This window comes from Carcharodon carcharias, chromosome 9 (assembly GCF_017639515.1).
Source record: "Carcharodon carcharias isolate sCarCar2 chromosome 9, sCarCar2.pri, whole genome shotgun sequence".
Lineage (NCBI taxonomy): Eukaryota > Metazoa > Chordata > Chondrichthyes > Lamniformes > Lamnidae > Carcharodon > Carcharodon carcharias.
This window is the reverse complement of record NC_054475.1, coordinates 99,305,553-99,323,235: the sequence shown is the minus strand read 5'-3', so window position 1 is coordinate 99,323,235 and position 17,683 is coordinate 99,305,553. Positions and strand designations below refer to the sequence as shown.

General features: G+C 41.9%; 1 protein-coding gene across 2 annotated transcripts; it reads right to left on the bottom strand.

The window, feature by feature from the left end:
• Nucleotides 1-1,472: 1,472 nt before the first annotated feature.
• On the bottom strand, nucleotides 1,473-17,679 carry rbmx2 (RNA binding motif protein X-linked 2). Of its 2 annotated transcripts, none has more exons than XM_041196304.1 (6): nucleotides 17,586-17,679; nucleotides 12,273-12,388; nucleotides 8,938-8,989; nucleotides 7,085-7,214; nucleotides 3,991-4,183; nucleotides 1,473-3,338 (listed from the first exon to the last, which is right to left on the bottom strand). In XM_041196304.1, the coding sequence occupies exons 1-6, from the start codon at nucleotides 17,588-17,590 to the stop codon at nucleotides 2,683-2,685; spliced, it is 1,152 nt and encodes a 383-aa protein (XP_041052238.1). In that variant the 5' UTR covers nucleotides 17,591-17,679; the 3' UTR covers nucleotides 1,473-2,682. The 2 variants fall into 2 exon arrangements, with proteins under 2 accessions (XP_041052238.1, XP_041052237.1); XM_041196303.1 differs by lacking the exon at nucleotides 17,586-17,679 and adding an exon at nucleotides 16,225-16,404.
• Nucleotides 17,680-17,683: the final 4 nt, after the last annotated feature.

The window sequence follows — 17,683 nt, the reverse complement described above, 5'->3', positions numbered from 1 at the left end:
CAGCCCGAGGACTCATGAGGTCTGGGGCTGCCATCGCCGAGCAACCCCCTTCCCCCTGCCACAGGTGAAAACTGAAACCGAGGCCGCCTGAGGCCCAGGGCTCCCGAGATTGAGGTTCACTGTGCACCCCACCCCTGGACTCGTCAGCACCGAGCACCACCTCCCCACCCCACCAGCTCTAAGCATCACCATCCCCCTCCAGGCCCGCTAGCTCTGGGAACCTCCAGATTCTCTGCACTTGTTCCCTGAACTTAACAGTTGCTCTGCGCTCCCCAGCCAGAAATCAAGACGTTAAAACTTACCCTCCATCCGATTACTTGAAGCTTGTCCAATCGCAGGCTGGTTCCACCCTGCATTAGCTGCTGATTGGTTCACCAGTGGCTGCTTATCAGCAGCTAATGCATGGAGAAACCAGCCTGTCATTGGATGAACAGGCTTTCAGCATTTTTCAATATTCTGTCTGAGAAGGTCTTAGACAATTGACTCCATCGATGTGGCGGGCTGCATGAAAACGCCTTGGGGGTTGAATCCGGCCTGCGGGCCGTACCTTGGACAAGCCAGAGTTAGAAGGATTTAAACCACTTCTAACTCCCGGGTAAGTCTACCAGTCACCTGCATGGAGCCCCCCGATTACACCCCCAATCCCCCACTAAACTCCCCCCCCACCGACTATGCTAGTGACCTCCCCCACTGGACCCCACAACTACACCCGCCGCTCCCCCACCCCCCCACCCCACCTCCTGACTACCCTCTTAACTCCCGGCTAACCCCCCCCACCCTCTGACTGACCACCCAAACGATTGTACGCGTACCCCCCCAAACCAATCTTACACCATACCCTCCCCCCCAGCCCCAGTTTACAACAGCAAGTGCCATTAAAAAAAGTGTCTTCATTCCCCCCAACGCTGTTGCCCTACCCTGAAGAGTCCCAGGAGTGGTTCACTGTACCGTTCTTAGTAAGTTTGAGTCGGAAGTCCAGTTGAGAAATGAAAATTCCCGACTAAGGTAAGTAAAAAGACATGGAGTGGCAATCTGACTGTAACTGCCACTCTTGGCCCACAGTTTTTATTTCCTGTTGGCAGACAGAGGGAGTACTGCTTTCCCAAGTGGCAACCCAATTAGAGGGACGCTCACTGGGCATGTTCAAGATAGAAATCAACAGATTTCATGATACTAATGACATCAAGGGATATGGAGACAGCGCGGGAAAGTGGTGTTGAGGTAAATGATCAACCATTGAATTGAATGGTGGAGCAGGCTAAACAGGCCCAATGGCCTACTCCTGCTCTTATGTTCCTTTGAGCAATCAGAGATTTTATCTTAAGTAATAGATTCACAAAGCTGGAGTTCAGCAAGCTACCCAGTGAACTACAGCCTGGCAACAACCCAATCCGAATTTAGCTTAAAAGGTATTTTCATATTAAAAGTTGGGTGTTTCACAAGAGCAGCACTTAAACAAGAGACTTACAACCTTCACTGCGCCAATGTTTATTAAGCCAACACTTCCTTTTAATAATGGGAAGGCAAATATGCTTGACTCATACATCACTGTGACAGGGTTGAGGCAGGGTACCTTGTGGAGAAGGAAAACACTAAACAATTCTTGAAATGTCATTTCACTTGGATTCCTCTATAATAATCTTTTGACGTACAGTCCACTGCACAGAATAGTTTGTAAGCCTCATTTATTTGATAATACTATCCTTACAGTAAGCTCACAAGAAGTAGAGAATCCATTGTTTCTGCTGGTTCAAACCCTCTAACCCTGGGGGCTCCCCCTCAGAAAACATATCAATAATGACAGATGAAGAACAATTCCAGGGAGTCAAAAACAATTACCTGACTGGTTTTTCACAGTTGGTTCCAACATTCTTCATCCATTCCTGCCATTATCTTTTCATAAATATGCTGCACACCTAAAACCCTTTGAGGAAAGCAGTGATAGCCCTACATTAAAATCAAGTATGGAGCAAGCTTCCATTCAAATTGGTATAATGAATGTCAGAAATGCAACTTCAGAAAAACATTAGAAAAGTACAGAACTCAGCAAATAAATGTACGGCTGGTGTGGAGTAGGGCCATGTTGGCCAAGCAGCAGCTTCAATTCCAGGTCTTTGTGATTTAACCGATCTCAGCAGGATGCAGTTGGGACACTACAATTGCTTCAATGTTCCCTGGGTTAGGGGAGGGGTTAAGTAATAAAAAGAAAATCTGCCGGCGTTCTCACTGCCATTGACTATCCAGTGCCTTCTGCTGGAATGTGTTTGTCTGGGGATATGAGTAAGAAAAGGCTTGGGCTTGGCTGGGATGTCCTACCATGATTTTAAAGGCTATTGGCACTCAATGACTAGTTTCACACATGAAGCTATTGAAGCACTGGAGGATAACCAATGTGAGAAGATTCAAACCCAAATTAGAAAAAAAAATTATACATTAGATAGACATTTTGAAAGTTTATTTAAAAAAAGATCTTTTAAAAGGGCCTTGCATGTTACTTAATTTTCTCCATTGCAAAAATAGTCCAAACATAGAGAAATCGTTAAAAAATAACAGGTTGCAGGAAAGCAGCAAATTTCAGAAGGACGTGTTTATTTCTGGTTATTAACTGCTGGGGCTTTATTTCAGCTATTGACTTCAGATGGTGAGATGCATTCGGTTTAGCTGCAGAGAGCTTCTAATTGCTCAGTTCCTTCTATGACCACTGTCTCTATGATTGTCTCTTCCCTTGTTATGGCTGACTTTGTCATGGTCATTTTTCCTCTCTTTATGCTTGATGCTGTCACAATGTGAATCCCGCTCCTCTCTCTTATTGCGATCATACTTCCTGTATTTTTCTCTGTCATCATACTTGTTGTCAAACCTGTCGTCTTTTCGCATTTTCTCTTGTTCATGCTGCCTTTCCTCATCACATCTCACCTCTCTCCCATCACTGTGAGTGGGCCTTGTGTCTCTTTCTGACCTTTCATTGCAAGATCCTCTGCCATTTTGATCATCTCTTCGCCTTTCTTCTCTCTCCGAGTTCCTGGGCCGACTCCTCTCATTGTGTTTCTCTCTGGTTCTCATTTCATCAGCTCCATTCATGTGTTTTCTTCCATCTCCTCTTCCTCTTTCTTCATTCCTGCGATCCACACTGCAATCCTGATGAGTGTCCTGGTTTGTACTGGCATATTTTTCATATTCTGCATCCTCTCTTTCACTCTTCACTCTTACAAGGGGTGGAGGGGATTGGTTTCGGCCAGAGTTCTTGGCCAATTGCTTGGTTGCTCGCTCCTCGGTCTCCTTCTTCTCCAGCTTGACTTTTTTCTCCTTTTTCTCTTTCTTTTTTTTCTTCTTCTTTTCTGGAGCACAAACAAATGTTCTGGTGAATTCTGGCTCACAAAAAGAGGCAATGTTAGCCTCAATAAATAAAATTACTCCTATTTCCAACACACAGTCAGCATCAAGAATTCTTGGGTAGGGTGTAGCACAGAAAAACTCTGCAATCTGTGCCAACCTCAGCAGACCACTAGCATTATCATTTCATTTCTCACATTGGTCATCTTTGTAACCTTACTGACCAAAATTGTCAATTTATACTGGATTGGAGGCCTTTTCGTGCAGTGCTTCATTAGGCACTCCGAACTGGACTGAGACCGACCAAATGTATTTGATGCAGGACTCTTCTCACAGTCAGTGCTATCAGATAGTTTTCATCCAATCAGTTTGGCCTGGATTTTGACCAGATAAGGAGGCGAAAACCTAAGTCACTAACTCTCCGCACCACCCAATTCTAAAAACAATCTAATCCCAAAGCATTGGGACTCACTGCTGATATACTTTAAATATCGGACTGTGGCTACAACTAGTCCACATTATAGAACCAGTACACCAGTGACAGAGTTGCTGTAAATCAGCAACCATGAACTCTTCCGTCACCTAATTTGTCCAAACCAAAGTTTTGGCAAAATCCTATCCCTTAAGCCATTGACTCACACATTTCACTTCATATACCTTTCTTCCGTTTTTTAGCTGGCACTTCATTAATATCCTCTTCAGAGGACTCCGAGGAAACTGGTGCTGAAGGGGATGCTCTTGGTGCACAGCCTTCCTCTCTTAGTCTTTTTGTCACAACATCAATGTCATCTCCATCCTTTGGAGGACGGTAATTGGACACATGGTCAACACGGATCGTCCTTCCCTTAATCTAAAAGGTGGAGATACACAGAAGTTACAACACAGAAATGGGAAAACTAGTCCATGTAGCAGATAGTTCTAATCAAACCATGTTCCTATAACCCTTCAAGTATCTATGGTTTCTTGTTGCTCAAATACTGGAGACAGTCTGTTTCTATCTATCTCATGCCATGCTTTCACGAGTTAGCATATTAAGTATTCTGCATGATTGACTGAACTAGAACCTCACCCTCGTGCTCAATGCATACTAACAACACCAGCAGATAAGAACACAGAATGAATATCAGCATTTTCATAATACTGGCTTTTGATAACATGACAAAGATGATCAAAATTCAAATTCATTAAAATAAACAGGCAGGAGCTTTATTTAATCCTTAACCCTTATTAACAGGAAGCTGCAAGAAGATATTTTTTCAATGCAAGTTTACAAAAACTGCTTTGTAACACATACCCTGTGTTATGTAACATTCATCAAAGAAAGCTTTGATCTTCAGGACACCATGCAAAAATATAAAATGAAATTAGCTTTAATCATAGCCCATTGTAACCATCTGAATGGAAATGCTATTAAATAGTGACCAGGCACTCTACTGCAAAAGAATAAACAGGTGCAGTTGGGAATTCACTTTTACTTCTCGCCGATCCTGATAATGGTCGTTATGTGCTGGGACACCAACCATGACAACTGTTACCATGGTTTTACTAGTTTTTTTATTTTGCCAGTTCTTTGTGACGCATCCATATTTTTCTTCAGGGTTATTGGCTACACTCTGATCGCACTATGTCAAATTGAATCATCACAAAGAGAATATTACTTCAATGTGCACAATATTACCTCAACTATATCTATCACATATATTTTATCAAATGATAAAACAATTCTAATGTCCTTTACTCTGACATTCATATTGGTCAATTTTAAACTTAACCACTAAAATCTCTCCAGTACTTAAAAAATACGAATATGTTTTCTTCAATGTAAATTTAACATGAACTTCCCTCATGGCTCAGTAGTAAAATATATCATCGTATGTGGTACTAAGCAAAACAAATCAGGAAGACCCCAGGTTCAATCTTAAACTGTTGTTCAGTAAGTCCTATTTTCTTTGTGATTCTATTGTTTTGCTGTGTTGGAGTGTGGATAACTTGCATAAACTAAAATTTGCACTTAGGCCAACACTGCAATATGATCTCATTGCAAACTGGAAGCCACAGTTTAAGTAATTAACAGATTTTTTTCCTGGAGAAACCTTTGTGAACTCCAGTAATTCAAAAAGGGAGGTGGGGCAATTCAAGAATAGCGAGAAGATGTTACCAAGCTTGGGTTTTAGAAGCCTATAGATTGCAGCAGGATTGTAGCCTTGGGAGATGAGGAGTTTCACAGTCCTGAAGCCCAGGGAAAAGAGAGCACAATGAATCCCGATTCCAACACTGGGAGATTGAAGAACATGTCTGATGTTATACGTGGAGCTTATGAGGAACATTAAAGTTCGAAGCAACATGGCCATAATAGCATCAACAAAATAGAGAGGAACAAGGGATATGATGAAGAGGAATGCTGAAGGCAGAAAAGAAAGGAGGGTTGCCTATCGGATATGAAACTTTTTCTTGTATCTGGTCTAAGAGTAGAGTCCTGTTGTCGGATCACTGGAATATGTTCACATGCTCATTGAAGCTGTTGATTTAAACTGGATATAGTATCAGCAGCAGCAATAAACAGATGTTGCCTCCTTCACTACAAAGGATAGGAAACCGTCAATATATTTTATAAATTAATAGATACAAACGTTCCCCTTTACTGAAGCTGAAATATGGCACTGCTTTTTTAAACATCAGTCCATTATCAGAGCGAGTTAAATTTCATTTTAAAATCATGCAATAAGTTTGCAAAATCTATATATTAATGTTGTAAACAGCTACTGCCCTATGGTTGCATTGCCACCCTATTACAAGTCACATTTCTTTTCAGCTGCACACTAGAGTAACAGTACTACAGAAGCTTCAAATTCTATTGTACATTTCAACCCAGATTATTTATGTAGTCGCAACTTCTGAACTGTTAAATTATTATAAATTTTGAATCTGAAGTTGCAATTCTAATTTATTAACCTCTAATTAGTCACCTTGTTCAGAAATAATTAAAAGACTTATTTAATGATCAAGTGAGCAGCTGAGCTCTATGGTGCAAAAAGGTGCCAGGTTTGATCATGCCACCATGAGTTATCTGGTTGGAGTGGCAGCAGAGGAACTATAATTGGCCTCAGCCAGGGCTAACTCACGTATCCAGGGGCAACTACCGGAAGGACTGAAGATAGCATCCATGTCTATAAAACCTTCCAAGGTTTACATATATAAATGATCACTTGGGAAAAAAACTATCTGAAGATGTCACTGACCATGGATCTGTAGCCAGAATGAGTCAATGCCTTCTAGAATTATGGGCAAAGAATAATTTTTACGTGGGAAGTTAAAGGAAGGGGCTTAAATCAGATAGACTCCCTGTCTGAGAAGTGCATGATCTGCTACAGGAACTGACAAACATGCTGTTTTCTTGTATCATACATCTTCATATGTTATCTGAGATACTGTTACAAGAAAAGCAGACGTAGATTTCTTTCTGATTTTTAGACTGATTAAGTCAGGTAAATACTAACTGATTGTATGTTATTTGTAAAAGCTGGAATTTATTTTTTACAATTAACATTATTGTGGACACTAGGCAGTCTCATTTTTGCATATGGAATACTTCCAAAATGTTTTATTCTTGTAATTTTCAGTCGGACTTACCTACAGTTGAGAAAGCAAGTACATCATCTGACTTTGCAAATGTTGTCCCTGGTAGAGGCCAGAAATAATACCTATGGTGCAGAGAATCTTTATATGGTGCTCATTCTACTTCCATACCCACCTTGATTCCATTAAAATTGTCTACAGCCAAAATAGTGCTTCTCTGATCCTCATAACAGATAAAGCAGAAGCCTTTTGATTTCCCAGTCTTCTTGTCTCGAACTAGATTGATGTTAACAATCTCCCCGTACCTGTTACATGAAGATTAATGGTTTACTGTGTTTATTTCATCTCTCTTACAGCACTTATATCAGATATTACGTCTCACCAGATACTCCACTACTGTCTCATCTTTAAATATCTCATCTCCTTAATAGGCCTCCCGCTCAGGCTCAAGGAGTTAGCCTCTCTGATTTTCCCCCTGCCCCACCTCCACTCTCCCACATTCCTGGCCTCCCACTCTGGCTTACTTTCTTGAATGTTCACTCTTGCGAGCAAGGCATTCCCCATCAGCATCTCACCCAGGAGAGATCTGCCAACATACTTGGCTTGATGGACCCGTGGTTCACAGATGGTGAATCCTTCTATTCGGAGGCTGTACATTCCATTGTGTCATCTTCCCAAACAATCCAGAGCAGTTGCTTGGCTATCATTGCCAGATGTCTACTGGGTCTCTCCCCATCCTCTCCTGGTACCTTTTCCCATCACCCTTTTCTGCCTCTCATTTAAAGTTCTTAGAGCAGACTTTCTGACTGCTGGTCCGACTGCTTTTGAGCAGATCTGGGGCAGGCAAAGGAGGAAAACCAGGCAGAGTGCTGTTGCTCTGGTCCTCTGTCACCCAATGCTACTTCTGCACATTCTTGCTGGAAGTGATGTCATGTGAACACAGTACATCTCGCCTTTATCCTATACAAACTCTATTTCATTCCAACTTAAGACACCAAATCCTCCTCACTCTTGATCTCCACTCCTGTCTATGTACTTAATTCTTGTCTTTGTTTACAAATCTCTCCATAGGTCATTGACCATCTACACAACTTCCTCCAGTCTTAAAGTTCTCTGGCATTCTGTACAACCCAGTCCTTTATACTGTGTTTCTTTGTGTGTCAGATAATTCAGCCATCTTGGTCTTCTCTGGATCTTCCTCTCTAAATCTTTTTGTCTTGCTCCTTTCTTCCCTGCTTTGAAAACCTTTCTGACCATGCATTCGGTCACCTCTCCTTGCTCTTCTACTCATGCTTGGTGAGTGCTCTCTCTGTGAAGTGCCTTGAGAGGTGTTATTACATTAAATGTGTTGAATAAATACACAACATTGTTATCAAATTGCAGGAAGGTGTTAAAGCTGTGAGATTGTGCCATCTACTGGCACAAACCAGGTAACTTTCACCAATGCTGAAATGATAAATCAAATCAAGCACACATTGTTGATGATACTGTTTTTCAGACAATAAAAGAAAGATTTGTGATTATAAAGTACCTTTCAAGGTCCAAAGTGCTTTAAAGTTAATGAAGCATTTGTAAAATGCAGTCAATGTTGTGATGTAGTAAGTGTGGCAGCCAATTTGCACAGCAAGCTTCTATAAACAGCAGTATGTCTGCTTATCAAATAATTGAGCAATATGGACCAAGAAGGTTCCAGATTTGATATCCAGTGGTGTGCATTGTTAGGCGGTCCCAGTTGAGGCAGTGGTAGGGTCTACTACAATTGGTCTCAGTACCATTGCATCTGAGAGGGAAAAATTAATCAGTTTTTACTCCGACTAGCCAACAGACTGCTCTAAGCGCAAAAGGTAAATATCAAGCGTGGACAAGATTGAGTTTAGGAGTGCTGCACCCATGGTTAAATATGCCATGGGCACTTGGTTGAGGAATTCAAGTGGAGTGTAGCTGTGGACTGCATGCCGGCATAATACCTACAGTCTCAGGTGGTGGAGAAAGTGAGTAGCAAAATGGGCAAGGAAAAATAATACTTACTGGGAAAACACACAGATAATGTCTCCTTCAGTTAACTCGTAGGGCAAGCCACCTAGGAACAAGAAAACAAAGCATGCTTACAGACAAAACCAAACCCTCACAGCTGATGTTTGTACTACTAAAGCCCAGGAGTCTGTACAATCAGTACCACACTCAGCTTAATAAATGTAAGAAATGAGGTAGATGTCATAGCATACATTTCTGTTGGAAAATGTGTATTTAACCATCTGGTTACATAATCTAAATTCTCATTATGTAAAGACATCAAAACTATTCTGTTAATATCTAATCAGTCATTTTCCATGTGTGGGGTTGAAGAGGGTTGAATACTTTCAGTGAATAACGTAGTGTTTATGATCAGCATAATGTGAAGAGTGTCCCCTGAAATACGGTCCTGATAACAAAATATCTTGCATATGATTACATGTTCTGCTAATTATTGGCATTCAAATCCTTATATCTATTGCCCAGGAAAAAGCACAATTAACAGTTTTCACTCAAAGCAATAAGCATTAAAGAACTTTTTAATGTAATGTCAAAAAAAATCAAATTTTCTCCCCCACCTTTCAGTCCCTTCCACTTCTCTGAGAGTGCCCAACTGAGCAGTGATACTGACACTTATTTACTCAATAAATAGGCCACAAACATACCTGACACCACCTTCAACACCTCTTTGTCCTTTTGTCTATGACATCTTTTGGCTATCTCCACCTATCACTGGCCCTCTATCCAGCTCTACCTGTCCCAACCCCCTTAAACCAGCTTATATTTCACCTCTTTTCTATTTTTACTTAGTTCTGTTGAAGAGTCATACGGACTCAAAACGTTAACTGTGTTCCTCTCCGCAGAAGCTGCCAGACCTGCTGAGTTTTTTCAGATATTTTTATTTTTGTTTTGGATTTCCAGCATCCGCAGCTTTTTTGCTTTTATACCTGTCAATGACTTGTATTCCACTAACATAGCTATGAAATCTCACACCCCCAGGGTTAAGTAGCAAGGAATGACTGTGAGAACCCATACTGTACCATTTCACAATATCACTAAACCCTATTCGCACCTTATCCCACTTCAGGCTGTCACCTTCAAAGAAACCCTAATGCCTAAGAAAGACTGCACTAGAAATGACTAAGATAACACCAACTCTGGTACTCCCCACCCCCCCCCCCCTACCCTGCTCATTAAATATCTTTTGTTTTCTCAGTCCTTCCACCTGCCTCTATTTTAATTTTTGTTTGTAAATTATTGGAATGAGAGGCAGTAGTGTAAATAATCCAGTGGGAAACCAAATGGCAAGGAAGGTGGCAGTGTACAATGAAGAGGTGGGCTTGTAAGCAGCACTGCAGACAATAGGAAAAACGTGGCAGGTCACTGTTTACAATCCTTCACCATCTGTTAACCTGCTCATTTATTAATATTTGATGTTCCATTTAAAATGCTTATTCAAGGTTGAGATTGATAGACGTTTGCACTTCAAAGGAATTAAGAGATATGGGAATCAGGGAGATAGGGATCAGGCAGGAAAAGTGAAGTTGAAGTCAAGGATCAGCCTTGATTTTATAGAATGGCCGTGCAGGCTCATGGGGCTGAATAGCCCACCCCATTCCTATTTCTTATGTTCTCACATTCATCAGAGTTGGATTCATGTAGGAAAAATTTGGAGTGAAACCTTATCGGATAGGATGGGATTAAAAGTTTATTCTTTAATACTCATATTTTTAATAACACAAGATTGGTGTGTTTAAATATATACCAAAATCCACATCCAGGGGTAACAATAAAAAAACAAGCGTTGGAGGAAGTAAATGTTGAAAAAAACTTGCATTGTTCAACCTTTAAAACATTTTCTACTTGAAGCACTTAAATTGCTTAATTGTAAAAAAATCTTCTACCAACAATGGGTTACAGTAAAAGCTCTCCTTTCATCTAGTTTACAACTGTGGGCAGCAATTCTTTACAAGGAGATACCTCCTGTGAAATCATCTTAAAGGAGTCCTCTGTAGTCAGCAGAGGTTAACCCTTGGCTCAGGCAATTCCATTAGATCCAACAACAGTTGAAGACTTACAATACCCGAGATTAGAATGGAAGCATTCCAGTCTTGGGGCAGAACTGATTGACAGATCAAATTATTGAATGTTTTTGACTGTAGGATATTAGAAAGGCTGTTTGTGCCTTAGCTTTTGATTAGACATGGCCATGGGAGCAGAGAATGAACTTTGGTTGGAGAAGTCAAAATGAATCTGATTCAGTTCAGCGAGACATTTAGCACATGTCATGACAAGTTAATTCAGTAAAGTGAGTTTTTGAATTACAAGAACGACAGTGTAAATTGGTAAAATAATGGATGGGGAAAGCTAGAAGAAATAGAGAAGGGGAGGCCTGATGACTCAGAAAGGAAAGACTACCACGGGGAAGGTGCAGAAGGCAAAGGCAATAGATGCCATTCACATTGCAAAGGGAGACAGCTCACTGCTGAAGTGAATTTAAATTTACTTCCATAGTACAACTAATTTTTGAAGCAAAATGGTTTTAAGCCATTTTATTAATAACAAACATTTAAACAAAGAACGTACAATTACTATTTATATGTAACTAGGACTGTAGGACTTTAATATTAAACTGAATTACATTAAAGTTAACATGGCTACACTTCAATTCCAAAAGCTTAGTTATTTTAACTTTTGTCATTGTTACTTGGAAAATTATGTTTTCATTACATGAACAGAATTAAGGAAATGAAGTAGCGCTGCATTACAAACTACGACCCTGATTATTCAAGAGTTAAAGAAGTTTCAACCAATATTTTAATTCGTTCAAGCAGTTGCCAGTTGGGGATTTAATCAAGGACAACTGGAGTGAGTTAAATATGAGCCATGCATTAACCCAAGACAGGTATTAGTTATTCCTACATTTGGTTTTAATACCTCTGTCCTGTAACCATCTCTCTTCTTGCCAAGAGGTTTCTAGTGTTCATTTAGGAGTTGCCAAGGTGGCACATATGAAATCAGGAATGTGTCCTCAGAGGCAGTGTGGTGAAATGAGCCAGACACAGAGTTTCAGGGAAAACATGTCCAGAACTGTGGCGCACAAGGAAAGATAGCAAGTAACCCCATCTCACACAGCCCCTTTCTTTCTGTTCATCTTTCTTTATAGAAAATCTGCTTTAGACCTTCCCACTTAATTCTGGAATTCAAAAATAAATGTTGATACCCCTTAAGATTAACAAGAAAATAAATCCAATTACATTTAGATTTTAAACAAGCAGATACTATGGGATACAAGTTACTGAGGCCACTAAAACAATGATAAATTGGAACCTGGAAAAGTTTTCACTTACCCAGAAAGATCCAGGCACTGTCCTTATATTCTGAGTGCCAGGACACTTTATCTTGAACACCCAGCTCTGCTTCTCTTGCATTTAGCTCATTGATGAGCTTCACTTTCGTGAGTGGACTAAGTACGGGGATTAAAAAAAACAGAACGACTGATTAGACCATAAGACATAGGAGCAGAAATTAGGCCATTCGGCCCACTGAGTCTGCTCTGCCATTCAATCATGGCTGATAAGTTTCTCAACCCCATTCTCCCACCTTCTCCCTGTAACCTTTGTTCCCATTACCAATCAAGAACCTATCTATCTTGGTCTTAAATACATTCAATGACCTGGCCTCCACAGCCTTCTGTGGCAATGAATTCCATAGATTCACCACTCTCTGGCTAAAGAAGTTTCTCCTCATCTCTGTTCTAAAAGGTCTTCACTTTACTCTGAGGCTGTGCCCTTGGGTCCGAGTCTCTCCTATTAATCGAAACATCTTTCCCACGTCCACTGTATCCAGGCCTTTCAGTATTCTGTAAATTTCAATCAGATCCCCTCTCATCCTTCTAAACTCCATCGAGTATACCCAGAGTCCTCAAACGTTCCTCATATGTTAAGCCTTTTATTCCTGGGATCATTCTCGTGAACCTCCTCTGGACCCCCTCCAGGGCCAGCACATCCTTCCTGAGATACAGGGCCCAAGATTGCTCACAATATTCTAAATGTGGTCTGACCAGAGCCTTATAAAGTCTCAGCAGCACATCCCTGCTTTTATATTCTAGTCCTCTCAAAATGAATGCCAACATTGCATTTGCCTTCCTAACTACCGACCTCAACCTGCAAGTTAACCTTAAGAGAATCCTGGACTAGGACTCCCAAGTCCCTTTGCATTCCAGACTTCTGAATTCTCTCCCCATTTAGAAAATAATCTATGCCTCTATTTTTCCTACCAAAGTGCATGACTTCACACTTCCCCACATTGTATTCCATCAGCCACTTCTTTGCCCATTCTCCTAACCTGTCCAAATCCTTCTGCAGCCTCCCTGCCTCAATACTACCTGTCCCTCCACCTATCTTTGTATCATCTACAAACTTAGCCAGGATCCCTCAGTTCCTTCATCTGGATCATTAATGTATAAAGTGAAAAGTTGTGGTCCCAACACTGACCCCTGCAGAACTCCACTAGTCACTGGCCGCCATCCTGAGAAGGACCCTCTTATCCCCACTCTCTGCCTTCTGCCAGACAGCCAATCTTCTATCCATGCTAGTATCTTGCCTCTAACACCACGGGCTCTTATCTCACTGAGCAGCCTCCTGTGCGGCACCTTGTCAAAAGCCTTCTGGAAGTCCAAGTAGATAACATCCATTGGCTCTCCTTTGTCTAACCCACACGTTACTGATTGTAAGATGTATTGAGGCTAAGGTGCTTAAACAAAACAGTGATTTGCTGAGTCTATGTGCTTCTTCCACTGATGAGGTTTTTTATCACACCAACTGATCAAGACGCATGACGGAGCATTTTAGGATCGCCACATCATCAGATCACCTATTTCTAGCTCCAAAACATCACTCTTCTGTCTCAACTTCATCCCTTCAGGCTGTGCGTTCCTCAATCGCATTTTGTCACCCCCAGACTTGGTTTCTTCAATGCTTTCTGTCTGCTCCCAGATTCCACTCCACATAAACCCCTACTCACTCCAAACTCTCTTAGCCACAATCTATCCTGCACACAGTCATGCTCAACAACTGCTCTAGTTCACCTCAACTCAACCAGGCATCTGGCTTACAACGCATAACTTTCCAAATTCTGATTCTTGTTTACTAATTCCCCCTTTGCCTCACACACCACTGCTGCAACTTTCCTTCATTGCCAAGTTTTAGAATCTGGACTACTACTGTGTAACCCTCCCCTTCTACTAGGAGACAGAATGTTCAGCCATTTCACAACTGCATCTCGAAATTATCTAGTGGAACTCCTCTGCCTCTTGTCAGCTGTACTTGCTTTCAAAAAAAAACTCTCAAATTATTGCTCAGGTTTGTTCCTGTTCCTACTCTATATCTGTATCTCTGTGAAGTGCTTAGGAATATTTTGCTGTACTGTTACACTAAGCAACCCCATACCTGCTAACCCAGAACATTCAGAAAAGCCAACATACAATGAAAATTGACACCTCAATAAAATTTTTTTTTACATACAACAGGAAAGCAGTATAGAATTTAGGTAATTCATCAAAGCCACTGAGTTGTGAATGAATTTAAATTCCTTTTTATTACACTGGATGTCAAGGCTTTTGTATTACCTCCTCTACCTCTCTGCAGGGTGAACCCAGAGTCTCAGAGAATTTTGCTCAAATGCTTCTCTTTGTTCAACTCAGTGGCACTGCCCTTGCCTGGATCTACTTTTACCCTGGCTACAATTGGATTGGTATCTCTAGCATTGGCATCCTCTCCAGATTCCTCCAAGGATCCAGCCACCTTGTTGCAGCCATCAGTCGCTGGGTCAGTATCCTGGAACGCCTTCCCTAACAGCACTGTGGGTGTACCTACATCTCATGGACTGCAGCAGTTCAAGAAGGCAGCTCACCACCACCTTCTCAAGGGCAATTAAGGATGGGCAATAATTGCTGGCCAAGCCATGAATTAATGAATAAAAAGAACTTTGGTTAGAGAAGTCAAAAAGAATCTTGTTCAGTTCAGAGAGATATTTACACATGAATGAATAAAAACAGTCTCTCATATGCATTTGCACCCATCTTCAGCCAGAAGTGTCGAGTGGATGATCCATCTCAGCCTCCTTCTGAGTTTCCCAGCATCACAGATGCCAGACCTCAGCCAAAGTGATTCATTTCATTTGATAGCAAGAAACAGCTAAAGGCACTGGATACTGCAAAGGCTACGGGCCCTGACAATATTCTGGCAATTATACTCAAGACTTAAGCTCCAGAACTAGCTGCACTCTCTAGTCAAGCTGTTCCAGTACAGCTACAATATTGGTGTCTACCCAACAATGTAGAAAATTGCCCTGGAATGTCCTGTCCACCAAAAGCATGAGAAATCCACTCTAGCCAAGCTCAGGAGGTGTTGTTGACAATGCAATCAACCAGCATTTACACAGCAACAACTTGCTCACTGATGCTCTGTTTGAATTCCAGCAGGGTCACTCAGCTTCTGACCTCAATACAGCCTTGGACCAAACATGGACAAAAAAGAGCTGAACTCCGGATGTGAGGCAAGAGTGACTGCCCTTGACATCAAGGCAGCATTTGACCAGGTGTGGCATCAAGGAGGCTTAGCAAAATTGAAGTCAGTGAGAATCAGGGAAAAAAACTCTCCCACTGGCTGGTGTCATACCTAGCACAAAAGAAAATGGCTGTGGTTTTTGGAGGTCAATCATCTCAGCCCCAGGGTATCACTGCAGGTTTCCTCAGGGTAGAGCCCTAAGCCCAACCATCTTCAGCTGCTTCAAAGACTTTCTCTCCATCATAAAGTCAGAAGTGGGCATGTTCGTTGATGACTGCACAATGTTCAGCATCATTCGTGACTCCTTAGGTACTGAAGCAGTCCATGTCCATATGCAGTAAGACCTGGGCAACATTCAGGCTTGGGCTGATAAGTGGCACAAACATTTGCACCACACAAGTGCCAGGTAATGACAACCTCCAACAAGAGAGAATCTAACCATCGCCTCTTGACATTTAATGGCATTTCCATTGCTGAATTGCCTATTATCAGCATCTTGGGGGTTACCACTGAACAGAAATTGAACTGTAAGATAAAAGCAAAATACTGTGGATGCTGGAAACCTGAAACAAAAATAAAAATTACAGGAAAAACTCAGCAAGTCTGACAGCACCCGTGGAGAGAAAGAGTTATTGTTTTGAGTCCGTATGACTCTCTTGAACTGTACCAGCCATAGAATAATGCAGCTACAAGAACAGGTCAGAGGCTAGGAATTCTGTGGCAAGTAACTCACCTCCTGACTCCCAAAGCCTGGCCACCATCTACAAGGCACAAATCAGGAGTGTGATGGAATTCTCTCCACTTGCCTGGATGAATGCTGCGCCAATAGCGCTCAAGAAGCATCAAGGACAAAACAGCCAGCTTGACTGGCACCCCATCGACTACCTTCAACATCTACTTCCTCCAACACCAATGCACAGTGGCAGCAGTGTGTACCATCTACGAGGTGCACTGCAGCAACTCACCAAGGCTCCTTGAACACTACCTGCCAAACCCATGACTGCCACCATCTAAAAGGACAAGGGCAGCAGATGCATCAGAACACCACCACCTGGAAGTTCTCTCCAAGCCACACACCATCCTGACTTGGAAATATATCACTGTTCCTTCACAGTCACTGGGGCAAAATCCTGGAACTCCCTTCTTAACAGCACTGTGGGTGTACCTATGCCACATGGACTGCAGTGATTCAAAAAATCAGCTCACTGCCATCTTCTCAATTGGGGAAGGGCAATAAATGCTGGCCCAGCTATCGACACTCACAACATGTGAAACAATATGTATATGGATCTCACTACCACTACTCCCACACCCTGATTCCTGCATGAGTTTGCTTTCATTTTAATTCACTGTCACTCCTTTCCCATTAATTCCCAGAGTGAAATTGTTTACTGTTTTACCCTGCTCACCTTCATTTCTCCCAGGCTTTGTACTTTCCTAAAAAGGAAAGTTCATCTCTAACATCTTCCAATTTTTGGCCAGATCACGACACTTTCACTGTACTCACAAACTGTGTAAAATCTACACAGGCCAAAGGGAAAGGTGATGAGGAGGGAGAAGAAAAGAGAAACGCAGAGAAAAGAGCTTTAGGACATTTTTGAAAGCAGAAAGATGTAATGCAGAGGTTAAGTTCCAAACGTTAGAAGCACAGTGGCTGACAGAACACTAACCAACATTTAATTCGCCATTTGTGCTCACATCAAATTATAGCTTCTCCACACTGTTTTACTGTTAATGACAGATTCATTCCGCAACCAAACTTCTGTTGACAAACAATTCAGCTCAGATGCCCTTGAGCCACATTCTACTCTGCCCAGAGCACTGCCATTAATCACCTTGACCCTCCTATTTAAAATAAATTCAACAATTAAGAGTTGGTGCTGAGAACAGGCTCTGTGTCAGCAGCAATGCTCGGAAATGGCTGCAGACTCCAAAATACAAGATCCCTCAACTGAGCATTTACCATCGTGAGATCAATAACAGCCCTGAGAAATCTCTGGTGCTCGCGCCGGACAGAGGATTTCTTCTCTTTAGTGAACGTATTTGTTAAACCAGGAACGGCCCCAGCACCAATCCATTTAATCCCCAACTCACTTCATCTTGCAACAAATCCCCAGTTGTTACTTCAGGAGCTGCACTTCCCGGGGAAGAGCTGGGAGACGGGCAAGAGGAGCCGCCCGGCGAGCTCCGCC